This window comes from Carcharodon carcharias, chromosome 13 (genome assembly GCF_017639515.1).
Source record: "Carcharodon carcharias isolate sCarCar2 chromosome 13, sCarCar2.pri, whole genome shotgun sequence".
In the NCBI taxonomy this organism is placed as follows: domain Eukaryota; kingdom Metazoa; phylum Chordata; class Chondrichthyes; order Lamniformes; family Lamnidae; genus Carcharodon; species Carcharodon carcharias.
Window position 1 is genome coordinate 55,540,784 of NC_054479.1, and position 19,525 is coordinate 55,560,308.

Sequence of the window (19,525 nt, forward strand, 5' to 3'; positions counted from 1 at the left end):
AACTGGAGCCAACCTTTACACACTTTCATAAGCATTTATTCATGAAGATACACATTGCAAACATGCACCTCCTCACCCTACAACCACAATTTCAGGCTGTTCCATTTTATAGGGGTACAAGTGAATCTCAGTTAATGTCCATCATCTGCATCAGTTAAATACAATTAATATACAATTAACATCAATGTCCCTTTACAACTTTCTGCTCCCATCTGCACTATTTACCCCAATTAGTGCTTTGGTACTATTTATACTAATTTATAGTAACTGTATCCTTGGAGATGTCAGAGATCCGTTCACACCTCTATGTCAACCAAATCACTCAGTGATGGAATTATGTGTTCACGTCTCCATGATAACCTAATCCTCAGTGATGTTGCATTTGTACACACCTTTGTATGTTGTTCACCGCATCCCCAAATCCAGGCGTGTCAACTATCGTCAATTTAAGTTTGACACCTTTCTCTTCAATGTCCACCGTGTGTTTTATAATCTCCACTGTTTGGTTGATCCTTTCTGTAAGAAGGTTGGGGAAAATGTGAGCAGAAAGCTCCTGAAAACCCAAGAACACATAAGCTCCCCATTGCTCCCCACTTCTCAGCGTGATATCTGTATTTTCTGATCTCAATGAATCAGAGATGGCTGATTAATCTGTTCACACCTTTGATTTTTAATCCATGAAGTAAAGGTTATTCTTTAACCAGATGCTAACTTCCTGTATTAGGACAGAGTAACATATTGGCACTGGGACATGTGAATGTATCTCAGTAAATGCTGGACAGACATAACACAAAAACACTGCCAACAAGGCTGTTTTGTCCTGCACTCTGCCTTCACCTGCAAGTGTGCAAAATTAGGAAACTGCAAGTCAGGTCAACGACCTTTCATCAGAACTGGAAGATGTTAGGGATGAACAGCTTTTAAGGAAGTACATAGCAAGAGAAAAGGGAGGGAGGGAGAAAATGAAAAAAAGGGAGAAGTCTGCAATAGGGTGGAGGGCACGCATGATTAAATGACAAAAATAGTGATGGTGCAAAGCAAAATGAGCCGATAATGAGAAAGGGAAAGTAAAATGGATAGCTCCAGAGGAGGAATAAATGAATATGTAGAAAAGCAGACATCATGGAAAATCTAGCCAAGCTGTTGCTCAGGACTGTGGCTGAAGAAAAGTAAATACTTGCTTAAAAACCATTCATCCCTAACATCATTCAGTTCTGATAAAGGATCATTAGCGTGAAACTTTATCCATTTCTTTCACCACAGATGCTGTCTGATCTGCTGAGTATTTCATTTTTATTTCAGAGTTCCAACATTCACAATATTTTGCATTTGTTTAGTAGGAGGTTTCTATGACATAGAATATGCAGCATAGAAACAGGCCACATGGCCCAACCAATCCATGTCAGTGTTTACACTCCACTTAAAAATCCTCCCATCCTTCCTAATCTAATTTATGAGAATGGTTCCGGGGATGAGAGATTTCAGTTATGAGGATAGATTGGCAAAGCTGGGACTGGTCTCTTGAGAGAACAGGAGGTTATCAGGAGGTTTGATAGAGGTGTTCAGAATCATGAAGGGCTGGAGAGAGTATATAGGGAGAAATTGTTCCCATTGGTGGAAGTACTGAGAACCAGAGGACACCCATTCAAGGTAATTGGCAAAAGAAGCAATGGTGATATGAGGAAAAGCCTTTTCATGCAATGAGTGGTTGGGATCTGGAATGCACTGCCAAAAAGTGTGGTGGAAGCGGGTTCAATTGTAGCTTTTAAAGGAAAATGGATAATAATCGAATAAGAAAAAAATTTGCAGGGCTACAGGGAAAAGGCAGCAGAATAGGACCAGCTGAGTAGCTCTTATAAAGGGCCAGCACAGACAGGGCTGAATCGTCCCTCACATGCTTACCCAACCTCCCTTTAGATGCATCCATTTTATTCACCTCAACTAGAACCTGTGGAAGCAAGTTTCACTCTCCCCACTCCCTGAGTAATGACATTTCTTCTGAATTTCTACTTGATTTCATGGTGACTATTATAGATTGATGGCCTCTACTTTTGCTCTTGCCCACAAGCAGAAACTCTCTCTCAGTGACTACTCTATCAAAACCTTTCATAATTTTAAAGACCTTAATCAGGTCACCCCTCAGCATTCTGTTTTCAAGAGAAAAGAGAGCCTGTTTGTCGTTTCCTGAACAGTGTAACCTCGGTTTTCTGGTATCAGGCTGTAAACCATTTCTGCACTCTCTCCAACCCACCTATATCCTTTTGATAAAAAGGCAGTCAGAACTGTACACAATACTCCAAGTGTGTTCTAACAAGGTTTGATACAACTTTAGCATATATCTGTACTTCTTAATTCTATCCTTCTAGAAATAAACTCTAGTATTCGGTTTGCTTTTTTATGGCCTTGTTAACTGATGTCACTACTTTTCGTGATTTGTGTATTTGTCCTCCCAGATCCCTTTGCTCCTCTACATCCTATTTAGATTCTTATTTTCCAAGTAATGTGTGACTACCTATTTTTCTTACCAAAATTTCATGCCTCACATTTGACCATGATGAAATGCAGTTGCCAATTATATGCCCATTCTGCAAGTATTTTAATGTTTTCTTATAATTTGTTGTAGACCTCCCACTACTGCCTCACCCCCATTTTGTCGCAATCTGCAAATTTAGAAATTGTGGGCGGAACCTTCCAGGCCCCCCAGTAGCGGGATGCTTGGCAGGCAGGGGGACTGAATTTGGCAGGAAGCCAAAAATCAGCTTCCCAACAGTGGGATGAACTTTATCAGTTATGCTCTTGGGACTTTAAAGGCAGGTTAAAGGCAGTCGAGCTTCCTGATGAACATGTCGGGAAGCCCTTTGCATGTATTAGTATGTCATGCACGCACAATAAAAGGTGGCTTTGCCGGGATTAAGTTCGGCCTCCAAATTAAGTTCCTTGCCAGCAAGAAATTAGAACGTTCACATTCACAACTGCGCATAAGTGGCGTGTACCTGCCGAGGTAGACTTCTTCCATGTTTAACAATGAGTGGCTGCTGCATTGTCCTCTTTGGGGAGCATCTGTTAATGCCAGTCTATGCTTGAGACCAGGTGATGGCAGTGCATGTTGCATGGATTATGACCAAGGAAGGGAGGGACGGTTATTGGGGAAGGGTGGAGCAGTGGCCAGGCAAAGGTGGAAGGAATAGTGCGGGCTATTTGGGTGCCCTTTAAATATGGCTCCCTGGATTTTCGACCCCATGAGTTAACAGCGGGGATGGCGACTTCCTGTCTGCCCCCACCACAACAAGCGGCGAGCTCCTCATGGATGCATATGTAATGAGCTGAACAGCACAAGATCGTACATGGTCAGCCACACAACCCCCACCCTCCACCCAGTGGAAATCACTCTCACCTCTGCACCCACCAAACTAAGACTCCAGAGCAGAAGATTCCAGTCTATAATTTTGATTCCAAAGTCTGAATCATTAATAAAAATTGTGAGCAACAGTGGTCCCAGCACTGATCCTTGTGCGACCCCACATCTTCCATTTTATCCCTAATGTCTGCTTTCTGTCTGTAGCCAGTTAGCTATCCATTCATGAGCTTGTTCCTTGACTCTGCATGCCCTGACCTTATTCACTAGATTATGATGTGGCATCTTACTGAAGGATTTTTCAAAATCTAGATAAATTATATCTGCTACAATACTCTTCTATCACCGCTTCAAAGAATTCAAAGAGTTGGGTCTCTTTTGAAATCCATGTTCACTATTCATTATTATATTTTTAGTTTCTAAATGTTTTTCTATTTTCTCTTTAACTACAGATTCCAATATTTTTCCTACTACTGATGATAAGCTGGCTGGTCTATAGCCACATGTACATCTTCCATCTCCCATCTTAAATATAGGAATAATGGTAATTATCCACCAATCCTCTGACACATATCTTTTTCTAACAAATTATTAAATCTGTGTAATATTGGCAGGAACCTCCATCCATTTCATAAATGCTGTCCTACTTCATAGGGGGTGCAGTGAGGGGATGTTGGAGAAGGTGTGGCAGTCATAGGCCAATAACCTCCTAAGCCACAGCCTGGGATCCATCAGGAAGACAATGCTTTGGATGAAAGCCGGGGTAATGGTCTCCTAGCCATCAAAAATAGAGATCACCTTAGAGGTCCAGTCCACGTTCCTGCCAGAGACTCCCAAAGAATGACAACCGGACTGGATCAGCCTCCTTTACAAGAGGACATGGTATTAAAGATCTATGGAGTGAGGCATTTATTAATGAACTGAGCAGCTTCAGGCCACTGCTGCTTCTATAACCCAGCCGTACCCCATTAAGGATGGTGCCAATAGCGGCACAGGCACATAACCCATTAAAGTCAAATATGGAGGATTCCTAGAGGCAAGTGCAAGCATTTAGGCCAAGATGGCAGTATGTACTTTCACCTCCCTCCACACCATAGAAACGTCTATTATAATACAACTGCAATACAACTCAGCTCTTACCTTCAGCATTGAGAAGTTTCCTGTCTTTGTAAAGATCTGTAAGGAAGAGACTCTTTACCAAAGTGGATTTTCCCAGCCCTGACTCTCCTGGGGAGAAAACAATAATGAATTTAAAACACAAGCCTGGGGAGCTAATTTCCTCAAGTACACCATACAATCAAAAAAATTGTTTCATCCATCACACACCAGTTTGTCTATTTGACACTCAGTTTGGCCATCATAACCCTTTCTTTCAAGTTCATCCATCTAAAGCTTTCTTTATTTTGTTACATGGTAAATGAAATTAATATAGTGAACTATGAAGTGATTCATTTTGGTAAGAAGAATGAGGAGAGGCAATGGCTAGAATATTGTCAGTCTGTCAGGGTCTCACCCACTGGTTGGAGAACCCCCATTAGTTCTATGGCAGTGGACCAATGGAATCAAGCACTCTTCAGGCACTTTAAGTGGCCACCATCAGGTCTTGTGCACAATTGAGATCCTTGACCTCATAAGTCCAACCCGCTGAGAGCTGCCAGCCAAGCAGAGGCCACCAGCACTGAGTCGCAGGGGAGATGGGCCTGAGGATCCAAGACAAGGGTAGGGGGGGTGCCTTTCACTCAGTGTGTTTGAGGGACCCTCCTGGGAGGGTGCCAGCCACTGAAAGGCCCATGCCCTGGTCTCTGACCCTACGCCATTCCCCCTTGCCCACAATCCCCACACTGCAATCCCCATCTCATCCTCACTTGCCTTTGGTCTGGAGTCCCTCAGGATTATGGGCCTCTGGTGGTTGCATGCCAGCAGCTGTCACCACTCTCAGTGGCAATGGAAGGGTTATAGCAGAAGAACAGAGGAGTGGGACTAGTTGGACAGCTCTTTCAGAGAGCCAGCACTGGTACAATGGGCAGAAGGGACTTCTTCTCTCCTGTATCATGTATCGTTCTATGCTTCTATTGCAGTTTAGTAGTTTAAAGTCAAATCGGATTAAAAAAAAAATCCAGCTGGTAATTCAAAACAAGCAGCTGTAATCAAACAGTACTAGTGGCATTTTTGGTGCAAAACTGTATGATTTAGCATTTCAAATTAAACAATCTCAAATGAACAGCAATAGACTGTAGCCTATATATGGTTTACCAGTTTCGACTTTCTCCCATAACCTTTCAGATTGCCCATAAATCTTGCATAAAGGATCTTATAAAAGGTTCTCTTCAGGTAAAAATGTATGAAAACGTTCTAAAGATAACAGTTGATAACATTCAACAACCATCACCAGCATTGCTCAGTCAAAATGGGGATGAAATTGGACATGGGCCGGAACACACAACAGGCACACTGAAATTTTGCTGACTGCTATACGAAACTATGACAAGCTGGATATTCAGTTCTATTGAAGTCAATGGAACTTGACATCAGTCAAAGCATAAGATTAGCAATAAATTGAAGATTGCCTACTTTGTGTCCCCACCAACGTTCAATTTCACACCCACATTTCTTATTATTGGAGTTGCACAAAATGTGTTATATGAACATAAATGAGTTTCCCATGAGAAGTCTGACTCAAAGCAGCCTGGCCCTGAAGTCATCTGGGAGTTCTGTAACAATGGCAGGGGATCATCAAAAACCCCATAGATGGGGTAGAAATGGCTAAAAATGGGTGTTCATGCTGGTGCTCTGAGGGTTCCACTCAACAAACAAATTTTAAGCAGTGGACCGGGAGAATCACATTGTGTTTTACATCCTGGCTATTGGTTCATTTTCAGCACTTTCTGTTTCAAAATACCACCAACTTTGAGAGAAGCAGTGACATAAAATACAAGACCCTTCAAAAGCATTAAATCTCAAAGTGTTCACCTTTTCCTATCTTTCTGAGGTGGTTAGCAGTATTATCAATGTGGCTTTTTAAATCCCTGCCACACCTCATCCCCCACCAACCTTCCTCCTCACCACTTTTGAAAACACCCAATCATTTTGGCAAGTGATCCAAGGGATACTGGTATCTATTCAGTAATTGACCCGAGTGGCAGTATCTGGGGAGCCATTTGCAATGGGTAGGGGGCTATTGCATGTTGGGCTGCCAACCAACATTAAAATACATGGGAGGCAATGGATTTCTTTAGTGCTTCTCGCACTCCTTCATTGGAACTTCAACAGACACCTGACCTGTCCACATTGAAAGAGTTTCCACCGAAGAAAGAACAAACCTGCCCTTATAAAGTGCTTTTCATGACCTTAGGATGTCCCAAAGCATTAGGTCAAATAAGTGCTTTTCAAGTATATTCACTGCTGTAATGCAGGGAAAAAGCATCCAATTTATGCACAGCGAGATCCCACATAGAGCAACATGATTAATGATCGGCTAATCCGTTTAAGTGATGTTGATTGAGGAATAAATATTGGTCAGGACATCAAGGACAACCCTCCTGCTCTTCTTCGAATAGCACCACAGGATCTTTCATGTCTACCTGAGTTTAATACCTTATCGGGAAAATGGGCCCTTTGTCGGTGCAGCAATCCTTCGGTCTGCAACGTTATGGTGGTGCAGTGGGGAAAGCGCTAAGAAATATCGCCACCATGCACTTACCACAAGGGTCATGGGATGGATTCTCAGAGCAGAAACCCTGGTTGACTTTTTCCACTGCCTAGTCTGTGGTGCTGAGACTTATTGTTCCATCCTTTCTGCTGCTACCCCAGCTGATGTCAGCTAATTCAGCACAGGCCAAGATTTGAACCCAGAATTTCCAATGTTCTATAATCAAGACATTTCCTGTTGTTGTATTTACCCACTGAACCATTATTCCATGGTTACTTTGAATCCACTCTCCTTCTCCACTAGTTTACTATGGCTACAGTGTGTACTGTACTGCCTACAGGATGCACTTCAGCAACTCACAAAGGTTTCTTCCAACAGAGCATCCTAAAACTGCAACTTCCTGTACCTAGAAAGAGGTAGACAGTAAGTTCATGGGAACATCATCACCTCCATCCTCCCTTCCAAGACAAACACCATCCTGACATATATTACCATCACTGGGTCAAAATTCTGGAACTTCCTACTGAACAATAGTTTGTGAGTGCCTTCACCACACAGTGTGCAGTTGTTGAAGAAGAAAGCTCTACACCACTATAAATAAATTCCTGGTTTGCCAGCGATGCCCACATCCCGAGAATGAATTTAAAAAACAAAGGTTTGTTTATTCTCATTCAGACCATGTGAATTGCTTTCCTAATAAATAGGGTCCTGTGCAGATATTGACAAAGCCAAAGTTCCTAGACAGCTTGGCTAGGGAGATGGTGACATAGTGGTAGCATCACTGGACTAGTAATCCAAAGGCCCAATCTAATATCTGAGGGTGCAAGAGTCCAAACTCCAACACAAGTGGAATTTAAATTCAGTTCATAACCTGGATTGTAAAACTAGTCTCAGTAGCAGTAACTATGAAGCAATTGTTTATTGCTGCATTTTTCTTTTATTTATTCTTTCATGGGATGTGGGCATTGCTGGCAAGGTCAGCATTTACTGCCCATCCCTAACTGCCCTTGAACTGAATGCCTTAATGGCCATTTCAGAGGGCAATTGAGAGTCAGCCACATTGCTGTGGGACTGGAACACATATAGGCCAGACTAGGTAAGGATGGCAGATTTCCTTCTGTGAAGGACATTAGTGAACCAGATGGGTTTTTACAATAATTGATGATAGTTTAATGGTCACCATTACTGAGACTTGCTTTATAATCCAGATTTATTAATTGAGCTGCTATGGTGGGATTTAAACCCATGTTCCTGAGCATTAGGCTTAGACCCCCCAATTACTAGTCCAGTGATGTTACCACTATGCCACTGCTACCCCCTATGAAAGCCCATCTACTTCACCAAACTAACATGCAGGCAAAACAAATTAACTCTTCTGTCTGCTTACGTCACCATTTTGGAATGCCATAGTTATTTTGTTCCACAGGTTTTGAGAAGTGTGAGCAAGTAACATTCTTACCTGCTACCATTAATGTAAAGTCAAAGCCTTTCTTCACTGATTTACGATGGACCTGGTTGGGAAGTGTAGCAAATCCCACATATTCCTTCTCCACATCCTGAAACAAAAAATAACCAATCGTTAGACATTGGAAAACCTCAAAGGGATAATACACAACAGGGACCAGAGGAGGCTCCAGCTTACCCCTGTCATGAGGAACTTTCACGATTCATCTATAGTAAACTACAGTTCCCACTATATTCTCCTTGTTTAACTTACACTCTTAAGTTATTTTTGGTGATTGTTTAATGTTGTCAACTACAAGCAACTGCAGGCAGTGGAGTGGGAGTGGAGCAACTTGCCAGTGTCAACAGCCTGCACCCCAAGTCAGGTACACAACAAATTAAGTCAGGTACAGAACAAATTAAACACCCAAAAAATGTATCTCAACTAATATCACAGAAGAGCATCCCCTACTGCACCAGCATGATCTTCTCTAATTTCCTATAACAACCACCCAGTGATCTTTCGAATTGGATGGCCAGTTTAGTCTGAAATGATGCTGTATGATTCTGACCACTTGGACTATTGTTTTTGCTGGGACAGAAGGTGAGGTTTGTTGGAACACCATAGATGGGGCAACTTTGTAACAAACATTTCTGCTCATTTCATGAGGCTGTTGTGGTAATACAAGGAGAAACTTATCTTAGGGATCTAAACTGGCTCCTGGTCCAGCAATCTCCTAAATTTAAGATTCCACTCCTTGTGCTCAAATCCCTCTATTGCCTTGCCCCACCCTTAATCTCTGTAACTTCCTACAACCCTCCAGGAACTCTGCCTCCCTATTATTCTGGCCTTTTGTGCAGTACCATTCATGCACATTAACTAGGTCTACTGCCAGTTTTCCAGTGAAACGAGGAAGCAGCTCCAAAGAAATTCTCAGCCAAAGGTTCCACGCATGATTGTCAGATATGTGGGTTATGAAAATCACAGTTAATATGATTTTCATTTGCGAATCTTTTTGCTGATTGAGGTGAGGGATGTTAGTTATAGAGGACACAACCATTTTCCATTTCGGGCTCTCTTAGATCAGGCACAAAGTGGCTGCAGTCTGTGAGACCCAATGTGTCCCTGCCAAAACATTAGAAAAGCAGCAACTAGTGCAACTGTGTAGCATTTTTAACCCTTTCCAAGATGACCATTTTGAGGACACTTACGTTGATTGCCAACTTAGCATTAAAGGGGTATAATTTCACCTTGAGTGTTAGAGTAAAACAGCATCAGCAGCCATTCTGGCTCAGACTTCAAGGGTTGTGGAAGTGTACAGAAGGGATAAAGATTCAAGGTCCATTGGGCTGTGTGATTGAATAACTGACAGAAGATGAGGTCAAACTACAATTTTAGACACATCTCTGTGCCATGCCCCTGTTTCTCCATCTCCAACAGCATACCACTGTCTTTCAACAGGAAATTATGTCACTATGATTACTGCAAAGTCAAACCAATGGGGTAAAGTGGGGCGGGTGATGCAATTAAGAATGCTCAACATCAAGGTGAAAGGGGTGGGTTGACAGTTGAGGGTAAAACTGTTTCTTCAAAAGGGCGTAAGAATAAATAAAGCAACTACAGGCCAGTCATTTTCTCATCGGTGGTGGGGAAGCTTTTAGAAACAATAATCTGGGACAAAATTATCAGTCAGTTGTCAAATACAAATTGATCAAGGAAAGCCTGCATGGATTTGTTGAAGGTAAGTTGTGTTTAACTAAATTGATCACATTTGTTTGATGAGCTAACAGTGGGAGTTGTTGAGGATAATGTGATTGATGTGGTGTACATGGACTTCCAAAAGACATTTGATAAAATGCCACATAACAGGCTTGTTAGCAAAGTTGAAGCCCATTGTGCTCAAACTGTTGAAGCTGACTGGGCGGGTTGAAAAAGTGGTTAAAAAGTCTTATGGGATACTGGGCTTTTCAAATAGAGGCAGAGAGTATGTAACCAAGGACAATGGGCAGAATTTTCCATATAGCATGTGGGGCCGGGCCCAAGACGCCGGAACGTAAAATGACGTGCGATGACGTCAGGCGTGTGTCCCAATATCATCGCACTGTCTCCCGAAAATACATTCGGCGGGTGTGCGCCAGAGTTGGCTGCGCGCCCACCAATAATTGATAGGCCTATTAACACCATTAAACAGGTAATTAACATGAATGTTACACTGCCCGTCCAACCTAACGGCCAAGCGGCCTTTACATTTTTTATGAAACCTAAAGCTAATAATGATTATACTAAAACTTTTACTAAAAAATAAAAACATGTCCCATCTTTTGTGACATAGTCCGCAGCTCCGTGCCTCAGGGAGATTGAAGCGCTCTTTTGTGCATATGTGTGAAAGAGCGCTGGACCCAACTCTCCCTGCTGCCCCTGCCTGCACAGGCAGCACTCACAGCTCGCGTATTATGCGGGGTGGGCCTCAATTGGCCCACCTATGTAAAATGGCAGTGCGGAGCTGATTGCGGGCAGCATTCGGGTTCCCGACAACCCCAAACCACTCCCCCCAAGCCTGCCCAACCAATGAAAAATCCTGGCCATTATGATGAACCTTTATAAAACACTGGTTCAGCTTCAACTAGAATATTGTATCCAATTCTGGATACTGCACTTTAGAAACAAAAGGGTCAATAGCAGCATGGATACAAAGTTGGCTGAGTCACAGGAAACAGAGAACATTGATAAACAGTTGATTTTCAGACAGGAGGGAAGTATACAGTGGAATTCCACAGGGATTGTCATAGTGACCACTGTCTCTCTTGATCTATATTAGTGACCTTAGGCTTGAGTGTACAGGGCACAATTTCAACATTTTCTGATGACAAAAAACTTGGAATATTATAAACTGTGAAGAGGAAAGTGATGGACTTCAAGAGGATATAGACCTGCTGGTAGAATGGGCAGACTCTTGGCAGATGAAATTTAATGCAGAGAGGCATGAAGTGGTACATTTTGGTTAGAAGTATGAGAGGAGGCAATATAAAATAAAGGACACAATGCTAAAGGCAGTGGCGGAACAGATAGGCCTGTGGAGGAACAGATAGGCCTCAGGATATACGTGCTGAAACTGTTGTAGGTGCCTGGGCAGGTTGAGAAAGTGGTTAAAAAGTCATATGGAATCCTGGGCTTTTTTAAATAGACGCAGAGAGTACATAACCAAGGAAGTTATAGTGAAACTTTATAAAACACTAATTCAGCCTCAACTGGGATATTGTATCCAATTCTGGGCACTGCACTTTGGGACGGATGTGAAGACTTTAGCGAGAATGTAGAAAAGGTTTACAGAATGGTTCCAAGGACTTCATTTACAAGGATAGATTGGAGAAACAGAACCTTTTCTCCCTAAAGAAGAGAAGGTTGAAAGGAGTTTTGATAGAGATGTTCAAAATGATGAGGAATCTAGACGGAATTGATAGGGAGAAACTGGTCTCTTTAGTGGAAGTGCTGACTCACCAATTTAAGGTGATTGGCAAAAGGAGCAGTGGTGACATGAGGAGAAACGAGTGGTTAGGACCTGGAACGTGCTGCCTGAGAGTGTGGTTGAGGCAGATTCTATTGGGTTTTCAAAAAGGAATTGGATAAGCAACTAAGGAAGAAAATAATTGCTGGCCTATGGGGAGCATGTGAGACTATGAGCATAACAAAGTTGCTTTTGCAAAGACATGGCACGGAAGCCTCTCAAAAATAAAAACAAATGGATTCCATGCTTACAAAGTGCTCAATTATTGAAAATAAGAAAACACAATCAAATACAATCTTGATGTAAATTGAGATTCCAATTCCAGTGATAGTTAACAAAGCTCAACAACCTGAAGAAAGAATAAGGCAGCAACAACCAATCAGATTCAACTGCCTGCCAAACAAGCTAATTGCGTATAATTCTCAGAAAAGTAATGACCACAACTCAAAACTTCCTTCCCCCCAGTCCTTTCGTTACATGTGATAAAGGACCAAGATAGTGGAACCAACATTTTGTATAGATAGAGAGCAAGAGAATTTCTTATCATGTTCCAGAAAAGTTCCAGAGTATTGCACATGCCATGAGTTAATTTGAGCACAATTGCTGTGGTTATGTAGTCCAACAAGACTACAACCATTTTGTACACAGCCAACTCCCACAGAGAGCATTGAGATGAAATATAGTTAGTCTGATTTTTGGGGGTGTGGTTTGAAGGGAAGATGGTCAGAGATGCCTGGAAACCCATTCATTCTACTTTACCCAGTACCATTATCAACATCTGCCTGAACCACCTGAACAAGGCAGGTAGGGCTTCAGTTTGTCACAACCCAAAGATGGCACTTCCAAAAAGTAATCAGTATTGCACTGAAACCTAGATTTGGCCTCCTGCTCAGAGGATCAGAGCCTAATTTAAACATGAAACTAACTAGTGCTCAGTCCATGGGGTATGGGATGGGCTTCTATTTGACAACACCTTCGGCTTTGACCTGAATTGCATTTCCTTGACATGGACCATGGACCGTACAACAAGTACAGTTGCACCGAGCCCTGAGCTAGCCAGGGCTCCCGAGTCAGTGTGGGATGCCAGTTAAGTCATGGGTTTTGAGTGGATTCTCATGAAAGGACATCTATGCAATGATAATAGCTGATCCCTGATTATTTTCTCAATCACTGTTATGTTACCTATTGAAAGCATGCTTTTCCACAATGATACATGTGAGGTTTTGACACCAAATTAATTAATATTTAGTATCGTGATTTAGTAGATTGTAGGGTCCCCAAGTCAAACCCCTTGCTGTGAAAGCCAACAAAAGGAAAACACCACTCGTAATGTACACAAGTTCTCTCCAATTGGATTAACAAGTCAGAGAATCTCATCTTCAGGGATGTTGTGCAGGTCACATTTAGAGCTAGTGTGGACTGCCCAGATACATTGCCCATATCAGATTCATAAAGATAATACCAGAACTGAGAAGTTATAATTAACTTAACTTATTGAACAAGCTGAATAAGAGAAAAGTGATTGGTAACTTGGTAGTGGTCTTTAAAATTACAGCATGAAGTTGTTTGATAGAGCAAACGAAAAATGTTTCAACTTGTGGGGAAATTCAAACAAAGGGCCATAAATACATTATATTCATGAATAAAGTTCACACTAAGGTCCAGAAGTATAATAGTCATGAAGAAATCTAGAAAGGAATTCTGGAGAAACATCTTTACCCATAGAATAGTTAGAAGGTGGAACTTGTTACCACATGGAGTAGTTCAGGTGAATAGCATGACTGCCTTTAGGGGATGCATGAATACTATACAAGGAAGGATGCTGACAGGATTAGATGAAATATGGTGTGAGAAGACTTGTCTGGGGCATAAACACTGGCAAGACCAGTTGAGTTCAATAGCATGATTCTGCACTGTAAACCCTATTTAAAATAATTTGATGTATTTCTGTTTGTGGGATCTTGCTGTGAGCAAAATGGTGACTATAATTATCTATATTCAAAGAAAAGTCACTGCCTAATAATTTGTTGTACAAGATGTGTTTTGAGATGGGTTTGAAAGATGATAAAGTGCAATATGAGTATAAGGTTTTCCATTAACCTTTTCACCAACTCACTGCTTTATAGAAAAGTAAAAACGCCCTGTTCCTCGCAAAGGCAGCGAATCTTTCAAACATTTTTGCTGAGATACACCTTAGATTAATTGCCCCAACTCTTCCCATAAGCAATGGAACACAGGGAATCAATAGCAACTCTGCCATACCCCCGATTCATGTGGGTGACCCCATTCAGTTTACAGCCACAGTAACAAGAAATGGTGGAACAGAATCAGGTAGCACACAATGTGCCCAGCCAGCTCTTTGAACAAAATTACCTGATCACTCTTACTCCCCTGCTTTTTCCCTACAAATTTCTTCTGTTCAAGTAAATATCCAATCTTTTTTGAAAGTTACCATTAAATCTACTTTCACCACCCTTTCAGGCACTGCTTTCTAAATCAAAATAACTTGCTGCAAAAAATAGAAACTATGGAAAATGTTGTAAGGTGTTGGGTCTTATTAAGGTATTCTTAGTCTTAGGTAGTTCAACAGCAAGTATTTATCAACTACTAGAAACTGTATACATATGTATATTAAAGGGTCCAAGCTAGGAGCTGTCTCCATGCTTGCTTCTACACACAGCTCTATCCAACACAGCACTGACCCTTATATGTGGGTCATGTGTTCTCTTACATCACTTTCTGGCCGGTACTGTACTCAGTCCCACCTTAACCCTTTATGTTCCAGACCCTTATACTACACAAAACTGCTCTACGATTGCTTCTGGTGATCAAAACCAGTTCAGGAGATCACATTTATCATTTTATCCAAACACTTCAGATGGGTGGGAAGCTGAGTTTAACCCAGTCAGGATTTGTACCCAGGTACCTCTGTCCCTCAATCCAGTGCTCACCTTGCAGAGCTGCCCACCCATATCCTGTAAGCAGATGCCCTCAGTTTCATTGCAGTTTTACTTGGATGTATTCTTCTGCACCCCTTTATAAAAAAGAACAAAAACAACTTGCATTTGTACAGCGCCTTTTAATGCAACAATATGTCCCACAGTGCTTCACAGGGGTGTCATCACTCAAACTGTGACAAGAAGCCACATAAGAAGATATTAGGGCCAGTGATCAGACGCTTGGTCAAAGAGGTAAGTTGTAAGGAGCGTCTGATAGGAGGTGCGAGGTAGAGAGGCAGAGAGATATAGGGAGGGAATTACAGAGCATAGAGCCAAGACTGTCCATGGCGGAGGAATGAAAGATGGGGCTGTACAGGAGGACAGAGCTTCAACAACAACTTCAACAACCTGCATTATTATAAGCAAGCTGCAGACAAGGGCCATTTCCTGAAGCACAGCCACTTTCTGGGAAACTGTATGTTTCCGAAAACTTAAAAGGAATGATGCATAATCCATACAGTTCATACAGGACAACATAAAAAGCTCACTCAGTGTAGTAATGAGTTCAACCTTATGTCTGTAGCATGCACAGAGCAAAAGATACACAATGGAAAGTCCATTTTACTCTGTAAGATCTGTAATTGCTTAGTGATAGAGCTGTGTGTCATGGATAGAGCAGGAGAGATGCAGGATGGGTAGGGGTGGGAGGGGACGGTGTAGAGAGAGACACAATCAGCAGCATTGCCCTGAATCATTTATGACACAGTTGAGGAAGACAGGTTCAGCACAGCCCTCTGGGATGTAAATCCAAATATTCAGCTAACACTCAGCAACTTCAGTGTCACAGGACAGAATCTTATGCTCTGATGTCTAAATTCAATGGCAGGCATGGAAGTGTGAGTGATTCCTGCTGGGGAAGGGGTGACAGGATGGCTGAACATGTGCCATCTTGTGCTATTTAGCTCATTACTTATTCATCCCTGCAGAGCACAGTGAATCTTGTGGCGGGGGGCGGGCAGGAGGTCACCCTCCCCATTGTTACCTCATGGGCTCCAAGGTCCAGGTGCCATATTTAAAGAGCACCTGGAGAGCCTCCTCCACTTCCAAGTCAGCCTGCCTCCCAGAACCAGCCTCTGGCCCACCCTTCCACTTTGACCCCCTCCCTTCCAGCATTCAACAACTTTTGCTACCGGGACCCAATATGGGTGAACTTATGAGTGATCCCCAAGGATGTGAAAGCAGCGTCTACTGACCGCAAAGTCATGAAGAGGTGAAGCTCGCCAGGTGCACGCCACTTATATACAGTTGTAAAACTGAACGTTCTGATTTCCTGCTGGTGGGGAACTTAATTTGGAGGGGGAGTTTAATTCTGGTGAGGTGGCCTTTTAATGTATGCATGACATGCTAATACATGCAAACGGCTTCCTGACATTGTCCATCGGGAAGCTCAACCTGCCTTTAACTCGCCTTTAAAATCCCGAGAGCAGAATTCCAATTGCTCATCCCGACGACATGAAACTGATTTTTGGCCTTACCCCAAGTTAGGTTCCCTCACCTGTTGCTTGAGGGACTGGATGATTCCACCCACAGAGTGGACACCCCGGGATACAATCATCCAGTGCCAGATTTTCAAAGCGGGGTTGGGGAACCGACAGCCAGATGAACTCTGGGTCCCGGTCCCACACCTCAGCAGCCCCGCTCTTGTGAAACTGTTTTAAAATTCAAATGTCGGTGCCCAATTAGAGGCACAAAGCACCTTCAGGAGATGGGGGCTGCCTGTGTGGCACCAACAGTAAAGGCAGGCAGCAGTCATGCTGGGGGCTACCGCTGCCTTGTCGATTAGAGCACACAGCTCCTCAGAGGGTTAGTAACATCGGCAGGGCTGAAAGGGACCATGAAGGGAAAATGAAGGTCCAGCACCCACACTGGTGCACGTGCGTCCCAGGAAAAACAGGTTAAAACCAAAGACAGATAAACTTTAATTAGCCCTGCAGCAAACCCAGCAGCTGTGCACCGGACTGCTCAGATTGACTAAAATAAATTTTCAAAATTCAACTTTGAAGTGGGCTGACCCTTTAATAAACTCCCAAAGAAGCTTAGGGGGCTGTTAATTGGCAGCAAGCGGGATTCCCATCCACTGACCCCCCCCCCCCCCCCCACCCCCCACCACCCCCCACCAGCCCTTTAAAAATTACAAATTGTCCTAGACAATCAAGATCCCAACCAGGAATGTGATTTTCAAATGCCACCCACACCAGGTCTCAAACCCCAGACATTTGAAAAATCAGCCCCAAATGTTTCTGAATGAAGGGGTCTTGGGGGTCCCAGTTACAGCTCCTCACATCACAGTTTCAGAAATTCTTCCCAAAGCATCTATGATTGCAGCATCTCACAGATACTTTCATTCAGCCTGGTTTACACAGTAGATTCCAAATGAGCTCGTGTACCTTGTTTGATCAGAAGAACAGGCATTAGGCGCGACTTGCTTCCCAGCTGAAACCTCTGTGCCTTCATTACCACCGCGTGATTCACTGAGGTAATTTGCACAGAAAGTACAAAAAAATAATTTCTGCCGCTTTGTTTTACACTGCCTTCTCCTGTCAAGTTTGTGTGCCTCGCGAGCACCTCCTGCTCCTTTCATTTTAGTTCTTTTCCGCACACTGACCTACCCTAAACCTCACTGTACCTTCAGCCGAGCCCGCCGGCACCTTTCTGACACATTCCTGGGAGATAGGAGTCGCTCCACCAAACGCTCCTGGATTATGATGGCATCCATGTCAGAGATCAGATTTCTCCAGACCCAGCAGAGAGACCTCCCCAGCTCTGTCAGACTCCAATGAAACCCTCCTGCCGGAGTGGCTGATCGCAAATGAATTGCAGCAGCTTGATGCCGGGGAAAGACTGGACTGACGAACAGAAACCTGGAATTTCCTGCTCCATGGACTGCATCAGGAGCGGGGGTGGGGTGACAGCCACAGTCTCATCCAGATAGATTTCCTTCAGCCCCAACTTTGAAGGTTTTAAGAACAGCGCTGTTACAGGATGAGATTTTTAAACTTAATGGCTGATTTTCTTAAGCCTCAGCCATTAAACAGAAATCTCAGAGAAAATGCTCCCCAATCATCAAGATGTACACTCAATTCCAGGAAATGTCTGTGATAGGATAGTCACTCCAGCTAAGTGTCAGCTTATGAAAAAAATTATTCAACCCCCACCCACCCCCGCTTCCCATTTACAGTTAGTCACTGGGAAGCCCTCTCCAGGAGAAAGATTAACCCTTTCACCCATCTCTGTCTGTCATTGTGAAATACAAGGGAATTAACTCTATCAGCAATGACTTCTCACTTTCAGGAGAACTGGCCAGCCTTGTTAGAAAATGGAATTAACACTTTCACCCATTTTTCCCCCAATTACAATTAGACTACATCTGAATAGTAGAAATTAGGCTGTTCACCATATTCTGTTTACTGTGAAATGCTGAAGGGCACATTCTCATCCCAAACTCCATATTACAGCCAGTTGTAATGTGGGGAAGACTGCAGACAACTTGTACACAGCAAGATCTCACGCACACAATGAGATAATGACCAGATAACTTCTTTTTGTTAAGGTCTTGATTGAGGGAGAAATATTAGATATCAGTTCAACATTACACCAGAAAGGAGGCACCGTTGACAGTGCAGCACTCATTCAGTACTCCATTGGAGTGTCAACCTAGATTATATCCTCAAATCTCTGAAGCAGGGATTTGAGCCCATGAACTTCTGACTCTGAAATGGCAGCATTATCCCTGAGCCTCAGCTGACACAGGAGATTCATTCTCCTCACCCACTGAATGCACTAACACGCCTGACACAGCACAGCAGTGAGAATGGATGTCAGACATATTGGCATATAGTGTAGAATAAGGACAGAATTTTATGGCCCATCACAGCAGGAGCAGGGCCAAAAAATGCGGCGAGAAATTCAATAGTCCATTGACTTTGGCAGGACCGTAAAATCCCGTTGGCGTACAATTCTGCCGTAAGATTCACTAAAGGGTTATGAAGGCTAAATAGCCCCCGCATGACCTCACTTTGGATCAGATCAGCTGTGTTTCATGTAGCTAATCCCAAAGACACAGAACATGCGTCACCCAGGTCCCAGTGGAATGAAGTCAATCTCGATCTTAACACCTCCCAATGAGGCTGAGCTTTTTTACCAGAATGAACCTACACTAACTTTGATTTTCTCACTGTTCACAGCAGATTAAGAGGCTCAAAATGGGGCTGTAAAAACATTTAATCTAAATCAATTGAATATTCATGAAAACCCACCTTATAAAAAGATGCTCACATACGAAGACACAGATTTGTGATTTGTGCTGCCAATGATATGAATCACCTCGTCCAGATCCAGGAATGCCTGATTAATATGGCAAACCTAGAGAACTACCCAATTTGTTGTAATTTATTATGATGTGGGTGTGGCTGACTAGGCCAGAATTTATTGCCCATCCCTAGCTGCCCTTGAGAAGGTGGTGATGAGCTGCCTTCTTGAACCGCTGCAGTCCATGTAGTGTGGGCACACCCACAGTGCTGTTAGAAAGGGAGTTCCAGGATTTTGATCCAGCGACAGTGAAGGAGCGACGATA

At 43.0% G+C, this 19,525-nt stretch overlaps 1 protein-coding gene across 3 annotated transcripts in view; it reads right to left on the reverse strand.

Annotated features, from left to right (window-relative positions):
- Positions 1 to 19,525, reverse strand: part of sept5a (septin 5a) — a 112,535-nt gene that overhangs the window by 15,910 nt on the left and 77,100 nt on the right. For 2 of the 3 annotated variants that reach the window (XM_041203317.1, XM_041203316.1), the window contains 3 exons: positions 8,464 to 8,560; positions 4,496 to 4,582; positions 393 to 516 (listed from right to left, as the gene is read on the reverse strand). In XM_041203317.1, the coding sequence (XP_041059251.1) occupies positions 393 to 516; positions 4,496 to 4,582; positions 8,464 to 8,560 (308 nt within the window). Of the gene's footprint in view, positions 1 to 392; positions 517 to 4,495; positions 4,583 to 8,463; positions 8,561 to 17,578; positions 17,821 to 19,525 lie in introns of those variants that run through there. The other variant, XM_041203318.1, reaches the window with a different exon arrangement.